Source organism: Pleurodeles waltl, chromosome 8, assembly GCF_031143425.1.
Source record: "Pleurodeles waltl isolate 20211129_DDA chromosome 8, aPleWal1.hap1.20221129, whole genome shotgun sequence".
Taxonomy (NCBI): Eukaryota; Metazoa; Chordata; class Amphibia; order Caudata; family Salamandridae; genus Pleurodeles; species Pleurodeles waltl.
The window spans coordinates 744,711,361-744,723,527 of NC_090447.1; the positions used below are offsets into that span (position 1 = coordinate 744,711,361).

Sequence of the window (12,167 nt, forward strand, 5' to 3'; positions counted from 1 at the left end):
CTCATCAATATCCTCTGTCTCTGATATACCATTCGGTAATTGCATCACGTCAGTATTCAAACCCTCTTGGTCACAAGGACATCTTAAGTCAAGGACTGGATGCAATGATGGTCTGCTGAGTACCGTTTTTAATTGCCCGAGCAAAGGGCACCTCCTCCCAGTAGCCCTTGTGCCACCCTGCAGGGAAAAATATACCTGAAAAGTGTTAAGGTATGCGGTACTACATCAGAGACAGTGATGTTGATGGGATTAATTGTGGTAGTGCTTAGTCAACCTTTTAACATGGACACGCTTTTAAACTTCAACTTCAAATATGCCTTGTCTTGTGAGGCCCACTGTGGCTTCAGGAACTTAGCTAGACTTCTATCTAGACACTCTCCTTTACCATATTATCTAGTAGCTACATACTTGTACAGGTATTTCATCTCTATGTCTAACCTCACACCCAAAGTAAGACACTGGCAGATGGGCTGGCACCAGCTATCTCTTCGAAAGAAGAAATTAATTCTTCCAGAAAGCAACATCAGAACTGCTTTTCAAGCCATCATACACTTACATCTGGATGGTGGTAATGCCCAGCTCCATTGCCTCCTTATATTCCACACTGACACCCTTGAAGGGCATCCTACATGCCACAGAATGCCTCATCCAGGGCCTGAAGAAACAGGATCAAATCATCCCCATCCTACTGGAACTTAATTCGCACTCCTTGTCAGCCCGCACCATCTTCAAAACCAGGTGCATCATTTGCAAAGACATCACAACTGTCAACCCTGGTTATCTTGAGGACAAGCTAATCATCTCTTGTGTTTTTTGTGCCCACCCAGAGCCAGAACATCTTGAGACTGTAGACTAAGGGCCTGATTTAAAGTTTGCAGGATGGGGTTACTCCAGTCCTCCATATTACCATCCAGTTATATCCCATGCCCTATGGGAATCATAATACGGCAGACAGGATATCTGACTGGTATTGTGTCTGTTTAGATAGGACATGGTATGCATAACCTACCTGGGGTTATTGAACCCTTTGATGTGGGAAGAGGGAGGATTAACTTTTATAGTAGTCTTCTCTGTTTATATTATCTAAGACAGTTATCTGCTTCCTGGCTGTAGGTTCCTCCTATCAGCCAGTGTTACAATGTCAGCCTGTAATACGATCTGTACATTTTCGGTTGCTCCATATCCTATATAACATGTACTCAACCCGTACCATCCAACTCCCACAATGAATCCCCCAACTTCAATTGAATTTACCCACCACATGTACTATAGTGAAACTTTTCATGAAAACCAAGATGCTGAGTATACAGCAACTCTGTATGTCAATAGTCAGTGCATTTCTCACCATATCACAAATGCTGTCCTAGCACCACACCAAGAAGCACAGTTTAGCACAGTTTAGTTGCCTGCCCAAACGTGTATTATAGATTGGACCAAGCAATCTCCTGAAGTAATGCAGAAAGAGAACTAATGCCACCTCACTAGAACTTCAGCTGGTGTAGTTCATGACTTGCTATTTGTCCACAAAATCCTGAAGTAATATCCTAGTACCAGGGAGGACAATCCCTCTGAATCACAACCACTCAAGGTCTCCCTAATATGGTTGTTGGAAAGATCTGTACATTCACCTTCACCAAAATACCAATCTTTTGAATCACCCAAACTGTGTCATGCAGCAGAATAGCTGGGCAAATAGGACCCATCACCTGTTTATGGAGGTGGGGTAAGAGGCTATTCTTGCTTGCATTTGTCCCATGTAGTGCCACCTCCTCCCAGTAATCCATGTAGGCCTAAACAATGAAAATCAAAGTAGCAGAAAATAATTCTTCCTGATGGACAACAGTCAACTAGTAAAGATAAACTCTGCTTCATCTAAAAGGCATATGGAGATCTGATGCATTATCTTTATGGACAGTACTAAAGCTTCAGTCATCCAGTTCTGAGGCAGAAAATATTTACAATGCAGCAGTCAAACTCTAGAGTATGCCTCCTACATGGCCAGGCGCTTCTGCATTCTGTGCCAGACTGCTCTGTGCCAGATACGCTTTCGCTATGTATGGTGGTGGGAGGCACCACCCCTCCATATCTTAACTGGGGCTATTTCACTTCAATATTGTGTTTAGTGGATCTTTTAGGGGTAGGCAATGTAACCCTTGGCTTGAGCCATGAGTTGTCAGGCTCACCTACTTGTGAGGTGCATCTGTCCATCCCACCGTGGGTCCGTTCAGTGTTCAGTTCTGAGCAGGAGGTGTTGAGCACTGAGTTCTGGAGCCAAAGAAGCACTAGTCCTGATTGATGGGCCATTCTCTGCCATATCACACCTCCACAGGTGTGTTTTGCCATCTTGTGTACTCCAGGGTTAGGTTCCAACACTCCCCCAGAGAAGTCCTCCAACTCCGTGAGTAGGTGAAGACTCAGCATCAGGGCTACACTCCCCCACCTCAGATCCTGTGCAGATTAGTTCTCAAGTACTGGTCGTAGCTCTTAGTGACAGTTGTATGACTAAACCATGCATGCAATTACCACGCATGCGTTTGCAACCCGGCAGGTACAACGTAGGTAGCGTTACAACACATAACCTTTACCACGCATGCCTTTATAATGACTATACCACTATCATGCATGCCTTTACAATTAATTTCATTGTAAAAGCATGAATGTTAAAGGTATAAGCGTGGGAAAGGTTTTGATAGTAAATGTAAGTATTTTACAGGTAAATATAAACCTTTATATATACATATACACACATACATAGTGTTTATACTTTCCTATAAAATACTTAAATTTTTATGTTAAATGCAAGCACTGTAAAGGCATATGCTTTGCACAAAATGTACAGGTATGTAAAAACTTTATATATATGCACACACACATATATTTATATATATATATATATATACACACATGTATATAAACATATTACACATACATATGGAAAATGTCACTTACCCAGTGTACATCTGTTCGTGGCATGAGACGCTGCAGATTCACATGCTGTGCATTATCCTGCCATCTAGTGTTGGGCTCGGAGTGTTACAAGTTGTTTTTCTTTGAAGAAGTCTTTTCGAGTCACAAGACCAAGGGACTCCTCCCTTTCGGCTCCATTGCGCATGGGCGTCGACTCCATCTTAGATTGTTTTCCCCGCAGAGGGTGAGGTAGGAGTTGTATATATAGTAAAAGTGCCCATGCAATGGAGTGAGTATGTATGTACATAATGTGTATAAAAATAGTATATATTTACAAATTTACAAATGTACAAGTTTCATCAACTTATAACGGCTACAGGCTCCTGGGGAGGCAGGAGGGCGCATGTGAATCTGCAGCGTCTCATGCCACGAACAGATGTACACTGGGTAAATGACATTTTCCATTCGATGGCATGTGTAGCTGCAGATACACATGCTGTGCATAGACTAGTAAGCAGTTATCTCCCCAAAAGCGGTGGCTTAGCCTGTAGGAGTTGAAGTTCTCTGAAATAATGTTCGTAATACAGCCTGACCTACTGTGGCTTGTTGTGTTGTTAACACATCTACACAGTAATGTTTTGTGAATGTATGAGGCGTAGACCATTTGGCTGCCTTACAGATTTCTGTAGTAGGTATATTTCCTAGAAAGGCCATTGTGGCGCCTTTCTTCCTAGTGGAGTGTGCCTTTGGCGTAATAGGCAGATCTCTTTTTGCTTTAATATAGCAGGTCTGAATACATTTCACTATCCATCTGGCAATGCCTTGTTTGGATATTGGATTTCCTGCATGAGGTTTTTGGAAGGCTACAAACAATTGTTTTGTCTTGGGAAATTGTTTTGTTCTATCAATGTAATACATTAGTGCTCTTTTGATGTCTAACGTATGTAAGGCTCTTTCGGCTACTGAGTCTGGTTGTGGAAAAAAGACTGGGAGTTCCACTGTTTGGTTTAGGTGGAACGGTGATATAATTTTTGGTAAGAATTTTGAATTGTACGGAGAACCACTTTATGTTTATGTATTTGTACAAAGGGTTCTTGTATAGTGAATGCTTGTATTTCATTTACTCTTCTAAGAGATGTGATAGCTATTAGGAAGGCTACATTCCAGGTTAAGTATTGCAACTCACAAGAGTGCATGGGTTCAAATGGTGGACCCATGAGTCGTGTTAATACAATATTGAGGTTCCACGAGGGAAATGGTGGTGTTCTCGGGGGTATGATTCTTTTTAAACCTTCCATAAATGCTTTGATGACTGGGATTCTAAATAGTGATGTTGAATGTGTAATCTGCAGATAGGCAGATATTGCTGTGAGATGTATTTTGATAGAAGAAAAAGCTAGTTTTTATTTTTGTAAGTGTAATAAATAGCTTACAATGTTTTTTGCAGAAGGATGTAGTGATTGAATTTGATTATGGCAGTAATAAACAAATCTTTTCCATTTGTTTGCGTAACAATGTCTTGTAGTAGGTTTCCTAGCTTGCTTAATGACCTCCATACATTCTTGTGTAAGGTCTAAATGTCCAAACTCTAAGACTTCAGGAGTCAGATTGCTAGATAGAGCGATGCTGGATTCGGGTGTCTGATCTGCTGTTTGTGTTGAGTTAACAGATCTGGTGTGTTTGGTAGTTTGATATGAGGTACTACTGATAGGTCCAGTAATGTTGTATACCATGGTTGGCGAGCCCAGGGTGGTGCTATTAGTATTAGTTTGAGTTTGTTTTGACTCAATTTGTTTACCAGATAAGGAAGGAGTGGGAGAGGGGGAAAAGCGTAGGCAAATATCCCTGACCAACTCATCCATAACGCATTGCGTTTGGACTGAGCATGTGGATACCTGGACGCAAAGTCTTGGCATTTTGCGTTTTCTTTTGTTGCGAATAGGTCTATTTCTGGTGTTCCCCAGCGTAGAAAGTAAGTTTGTAGTATCTGGGGATGAATTTCCCATTTGTGTGTCTGTTGGTGAGCTCGACAGACTGTCGGCCAACTGGTTTTGAATCCCTGGGATGTATTGTGCTATTAGGCGAATGTGATTGTGAATCGCCCAATGCCAAATCATCTGTGCTAAGAGACATAGTTGTGATGAGTGTGTCCCTCCTTGTTTGTTTAAGTAATACATTGTTGTCATGTTGTCTGTTTTGACAAGAATGTTTTTGTGGACTATTAGCGGTTGAAATGCTTTCAATGCTAGAAACACTGCTAACAGCTCTAAATGATTTATATGCAGTTGCCTTTGTTGAACGTCCCATTGTCCCGGTATACTGTGCTGGTTGAGGTGTGCTCCCCACCCCATCAGGGAAGCATCTGTTGTGATCACGTATTGAGGCACTGGGTCTTGGAATGGCCGCCCTTGGTTTAAATTTATACGATTCCACCATTGAAGCAAGAAGTGTGTTTGGTGGTCTATCAACACTAGATCTTGAAATTGACCCTGTGCTTGTGTCCATTGTGTTGCTAGGCACTGTTATAAGGGCCGCATGTGTAGTCTTGCGTTTGGGACAATGGCTATGCATGAAGACATCATGCCTAGGAGTTTTATTACAAACCTTACTTGATAGTGTTGGTTTGGGTACATGTTTATTATTACATTTTGGAAGGCTTGTACCCTTTGTGGACTTGGAGTGGCAATCCCCTTTTGTGTGTTGATTGTTGCTCCTAAGTATTGTTGTATTTGACACAGTTGTAGATGAGATTTTTGGTAGTTTATAGAGAACCCTAGTTTGTGAAGGGTTTCTATGACATATTTTGTGTGTAGAAGACACTGTTGCTAAGTGCTGGTTTTTATTAACCAATCGTCTAAGTAAGGGAATACGTGCATGTGCTGCCTCCTGATGTGAGCGGCTACTACTGCAAGGCATTTTGTGAATACCCTTGGGGCTGTTGTTATGCCAAATGGTAACACTTTGAATTGGTAATGCACGCCTTGGATTACAAACCTCAAGTATTTCCTGTGGGAAGGATGTATGGGTATGTGGATATAAGCATCCCCAAGATCTAATGTTGACATATAATCCTGTTGTTTGAGCAAGAGAATCACGTCTTGAAGTGTCACCATGTGAAAGTGATCTGATTTGATGTAAAGATTCAGTGTTCTGAGGTCTAATATGGGTCTCAGTGTTTTGTGCTTTTTTGGAATTAGGAAATACAGGGAGTAAACACCTGTTCCTTTTTGATGGTTGGGTACTAGTTATATTGCTTCTTTTTGTAACAATGCTTGGACTTCTAGTTGTAACAGGTCTAAGTGTTGTTTGGACATATTGTGTGCTCTTGGAGGCACATCTGGTGGCAAATGTAGGAATTCTATGCAATAACCATGTTGGATAATGGCTAGGACCCACGCGTCCGTAGTTATGTGTTCCCAGTTGTGGTAATAATCTGTAAGTCTCCCCCCCACTGGTGTTGTGTGGTGGGGGTTTGTGACATTGAAGTCACTGTTTGGTTTGTGGGTTTTTTGGGCTCTGGAATTTCCCTCTTGTTTTAGGGAACTGTCCACCCCTATATTGTCCTCGAAAACCTCTTCTCTCATATTGGCCCTGATATGTGGGTCTGACTTGTGAGGTGGAAGGCTCTGTGGTTTGGGCCTGAAACCCCCCTCTAAAGTGCGGCTTCTTAAAAGTGCCTCTACTCTGTGGAGAGTAGAGCGCGCCCATGGCTTTGGCCGTGTCCGTGTCTTTTTTCAGTTTTTCTATCGCCGTATCCACCTCCGACCCAAACAATTGTTGTTCGTTGAAAGGCATATTCAGCACAGCCTGCTGGATTTCTGGCTTAAATCCGGAGGTTCGTAACCATGCGTGTCTACGGATGGTTACTGCTGTGTTCACTGTCCTCGCCGCCGTGTCTGCTGAGTCCATAGCCGACCTTATTTGGTTGTTCGAGATAGCTTGGCCCTCCTCAAAAACCTGTTGGGCACGTTTGTGGAACTCTTTGGGAAGGTGCTGAATGAGATGCTGCATTTCATCCCAATGTGCCCTGTCGTATAGTGCCAACAGAGCTTGGGAATTGGCAATTCGCCATTGATTGGCTGCCTGTGCTGCCACCCTCTTGCATGCTGCATCGAATTTCCGACTTTCTTTGTCGGGCGGTGGTGCGTCTCCAGAAGTTTGTGAGTTTGCCCTTTTCCGAGCTGCTCGTACTACCACTGAATCAGGAGTTAACTGTTGTGTGATATATACAGGGTCGCTAGGGGGAGGTTTATATTTCTTCTCCCTAGGCGTGATGGCTCTGCCTTTGACTGGGTCCTGAAACACCTGTTTGCCGTGTTTTAACATGCCTGGCAGCATTGGCAAGCTTTGGTATTGGCTGTGCATAGATGACAGGGTATTGAATAAAAAATCGTTCTCTATGGGCTCTGCATGCAATGCTACATTATGGAATGTAGCTGCCCTTGAAACCACCTGCATGTATGCGGTACTGTCTTCAGGTGGTGACGGCCTTGCCGGGTAGCAATCAGGACTATTGTCTGAGACCGGTGCATCATACAAATCCCATGCATCTGGGTCATCTTGGCTCATCCCTGTGTGTGTTGGTGACTGCATCATTGGGGGTGTTGCTACCGGGGACAGATGTGGCGACTGTGTTGGCCATAGCTGTGGCGAGAACTGTGGTGGTGTCTTTTCTTTAGCCACTTTAGCTTTTGGCTGCATTTCGGCCTCTTGGAATGCGAGCTTGCGCTTCATCTTTATTGGAGGAAGAGTTCTGATTCTCCCTGTGTCTTTTTGTATATGCAGCCTCCTCTGGTATGGTCTGGCTCTCCCATACCCAGTTCTTGTTCAAATCTGTGACCTTGTAATTGTTTTGAAAGGCCTTGTTCCTCTGTATAGGAGCCTTGTTTTGGCCCGAGGGCGCATGTTTCGGCACCAAAATCTTTTCGATAGTCTTTTTTGGCTCCGAGGAAACCTTTTTGATTTTCGGGGTGCTGAACTCTCGGTGCCGAGTCTGGTCGGTGCCGGTATCTCGACCGGAGTTGGATGTCTTCGGCTGCTGGGAGGTCTTTTTCGGTGCCGATGTTTGGTCACCGTGTTTTCGGGTTAAGCCATGGCCTGTTGCCGGTGGAGTCCCCTTGGCCTTCATTATTTTGGTGTGAGTTTTTACCGGGGCTGGTTTACTCACGGTTTGTTGTGTCTTCGGCTGCTCGCTCTCGGACTCGTCCGAGTCCGAATCTCGAATGGAGAATCTCTCCTCTTCTTCGACGTCGGTGTGTGTGGTCGGTGTCGACGCCATCTGGAGTCTTCGAGCTCTTCGATCCCGCAGTGTTTTCTTGGATCGAAATGCCCGACAGGCCTCGCAAGTATCCTCTTTGTGTTCGGGGGACAAACACAGATTACAGACCAAGTGTTGGTCTGTATAAGGATACTTTGCGTGGCAGTTGGGGCTGAAGCGGAAGGGGGTCCGGTCCATGAGGTTTGAAGAAGGACGCGGTCGGGCCGACCAGGCCCCACTGAGGAGTGGAAGCCCTGAAGGGCCAGCAGAGCTCTTCTTTCTTCGGTGTCGATGTGCTAGCACTAACCCGGTACCGAGCGCAAACAATACCGTCGAATTTTCTGATGGATAACTATCTTTTCTGAACCGAAGTACGGAGCGAAGAGGAACACGTCCGAACCCGATGGCGGAAAGAAAACAATCTAAGATGGAGTCGACGCCCATGCGCAATGGAGCCGAAAGGGAGGAGTCCCTCGGTCTTGTGACTCGAAAAGACTTCTTTGAAGAAAAACAACTTGTAACACTCCGAGCCCAACACTAGATGGCAGGATAATGCACAGCATGTGTATCTGCAGCTACACATGCCATCGAACATATATATATCCTTATGATCCCACAACCCAAAACCCATACCCACCCTAAATCCTAAAAAAAAACCTTACATCCTAAAAACCCTTACCCCCCAAAATTAAAAGAAAACAAAACTTACCAATAAAAAACCCATACCCAGCTTAAACTCCAAAAAATCCTTACAATCCAAAAGCCCATACACACCCTAAACCCGAAATCATTCCAATGATATGAAACATGATGCATCTTCTCATTTCGGATCACAAATTGCAGGTTAAAAGTATATGAAGGAATTCCAAATGCTGGCCTATGAGAGTAACTGGCCTCATAGTGATGAAAAACGACTTTGGGAGTTTTTCATAACCAGGACATGTAAAACTTAAAAGTACATATCTGCCTTTTAATTACATGACATCCTGCCCTATGGGCTACAAAGGGCCATAGGGGTGACATGTCGGAAAAGGGGAGTTTACAGCTTGGCAAGAGGTTTTAAATGCCAAATTCAATTGGCATTGAAGTTTCACACAGAGGCCCTGCAATGACACGCCTGAGACATGTTTACAGGGCTACTTAAGTGGGTGGCACAATCAGTGCTGCAGGCCCATTAGTATTTATAAAAGGAACACAGGCCCCTCAAGTGAAAAATTCTCCAATCCAGCACACCATAGAAACACAATAGAGTCAATTTTAAATTTCCCAATGGATAATATTGTGCATTTATTAGGGAGGAAATGTCCTCTTTGGCTTTTCTATGTTCCTGAAGCCTTGCAGAGGATCAGCCTACATCTAACACTAAAGTCCAGTCTGAGGCATGTACTGTGCCCACAGAAAACCTAGAGGCAGAAGTATGGTAGGACAAAGCAGGGTCCTTCAGTAACCAGACAGGGGTTACACAAAAATGTATCGTGGCATCATGTTTGCTACCTCTGAAGGGCACAAAACTTTCACATGTGCTTAAGACAGACCCTGTCTTGCTGGATTTGACCTGGTGGTGTCAACTAGAGGGGCTCCCACCATGCATATTCTAATGAGCTCAGAGGAGTCATCCCTGCCCTTTCAGATCAGCCTATGGTGTGCTCTATAGAAGAATTTCACAATGCTTTCACACCTTTTCTTAGGCTAAGCACAGGCTGGGAGAAGTTGGAGATTTAATGCAAATTAGACTCCAGGGGCTTTAGGAAGGGAGAGGGTATAATTTTCCAAATAACTATTAATACAGTTGCCTAACTATTTTTCTAACTGGTCCCATTCCCGAAATACAGTATTGGTATATGAACTGTACTCTGATTTTCCACATAGAACAACTAGGCCTGCCACTGTTAAAATAACATTTAGGGCCTTGTCACTGTAGGGACATGGTAACATTCATTTTCGACATGTCCCACTTTTAAATACCATGCACCCTACCTTATAGGCTACACAGCCTACATAGGGGTGACTTACTAATATATAAATGAGAGGTTTGTACCTGTCAAAAAGGGTATTTTAACAGGGCACAATGCCCTTTTTATCCTGCAACAGTCAGGCTTCAGTGCTAGGCCTGAAGTCATGTTTTCTTTTGTCTCACTAGCAAATGGCACATTAAGTGCTGCCATCCACAGGTGCCAATTAACTTTCAAAGCCGTGCGTGCAGTTTCTACATCATATACTATGTCCTTACAAAGGAGTTAAATATGCCAATAAGAGATTAGATAATTTCTAGATGTGTTAGGGGTCACTTCACATACACTGCACATTGGACAGCAGTGCTCAGTGAACAGATTACAATTAAACAATAAAATGCAGCAAAAAAAAAAGATGGGAACCTCACAAAAAGGGTGTTTTCCCACAACTATGCTTCCATATAAATGCATACCTTAATAATATAATGCTATAATCGATGAAACATTTCGGTAAATTGATAATGTTGATCACAGCATAGTAACAAAGAATTGTGTAATTTATCACCAGTTTTTCAGAATGTTCATGAGTATGCGAGGCATTTATGGAAAATGGCACTGACTGTTCAAACAAGTATAAATGGGGGGAATATTTACCTCAAGCACACACAGAAGCTCTTCTACATACACACGCTCAGTTTCAATGAGTTCCTTCATAACATGGCTGAAAAATACAAAATAAATGAATGCATATTTGATCAATTTAATGCCTAAAATGTAAAATCCATAATACCATTTGAGTTTTACTATTGGGTGTTTGACAGTCAAAAATGTTCAACTCGTCATGCATCATAAACAAATATAAAAGTTCAAATTAGACGCCGCCCCTTCCCCCCCAAATATATAAACGTCATACCTCTGCAATAGGCTTGTACAATAGTGAGATAAACAAAAATCACATTTCCATAAAGCCAATGTATAGATCTTATCATTTCAGTATACAAGATTTGTTTTTTATACAGGCATCAAAAAAAAAACTTTCACAGCTTTTTCTAGAATAAGCATGTCAGCAACACTTCAGCAGAGAGAGAGAGAGAGAGAGAGCGAGAGAGAGAAAGAGAGGCAGAGTATGTGTTTGTTGATTATTTGTGTGTCTCTGTCTGTGTGCCTTTTTCTTTTGTGCTGCACAGATCAGAAAGTGTTGCATCAGAGTCTATATTAGTTTTGTGGGTGCACATGGCTACAGGTCAGCGAGTTTATGCATGCATGTCTTCATGCTCACGTGTGTGATCCAGTAAAGCCAGACTCGCTGATTCTTATATTTTAGGTATTACCCTGTTTTTAATGAACAATGGGCCAGATGTACTAAATATGTGTTCCTTCACAAGCAGTCCAATGCGCTGTTTGGGACTGCAAAACATTTCTTACATCATACTAAACCCATTTTCGGAGTTGGTACATTTTTACTGGCTACTAAAATGGGTTTGTAACTCCATGCTTATTCACTATTTGGAGGGGCTGGTTGCAGCGTATGTTCCACACAGTAATCTGCTATAAGATGCAGCAGTGGTGCCTCCATAAGAGCGGAGAAGTGTCACCCACTCTGCTGCCAGCACTACAAACATGCAAAATAAAACAGTAATAAAATGATTTTATTACCATTTTATTTTTCAGTGCAGCCGGCAAGCCCGAGCCAAGTGTTGGCGCGGGGCCATCACTGCTGATTGGCAGCAGGGGAGGAGGAATGGTGCTCAACTTAAGTTTAAAGTGAACATGTCATTTTGGGCAGCTGTCTTGCAACGGCCAGTCTGACAGCCTGACATGCATACTTTAAACCCCTCCAACCCGAGCTGTCTTACACAGCTGGGTGGAGAGCTGGCGTAGGCCTCCAAGCCCTGTAGGAGTGCTGAGCCAGCCTGCTCCAACTAATCCTGGTGCTTCTCTCATGCTGGTTAACAGAATGAGAGCAGCATCTGGTTTTGTGAGGGGAGTTGGCTCAGACACCCCTTGCTGCCTTTCAGCGACCAGCTGCAGAGGAGTAGGTAAGTGAGAAA

The 12,167-nt window shown here is 43.2% G+C and overlaps 1 protein-coding gene across 30 annotated transcripts in view; it reads right to left on the reverse strand.

Annotated features, from left to right (window-relative positions):
* MCF2L (MCF.2 cell line derived transforming sequence like) overlaps positions 1-12,167 on the reverse strand; it is an 828,274-nt gene that overhangs the window by 140,601 nt on the left and 675,506 nt on the right. For all 30 annotated transcript variants that reach the window (XM_069204968.1, XM_069204983.1, XM_069204981.1 and 27 more), the window contains one exon: positions 10,771-10,837. In XM_069204968.1, the coding sequence (XP_069061069.1) occupies positions 10,771-10,837 (67 nt within the window). The remainder of the gene's footprint in view (positions 1-10,770; positions 10,838-12,167) is intronic.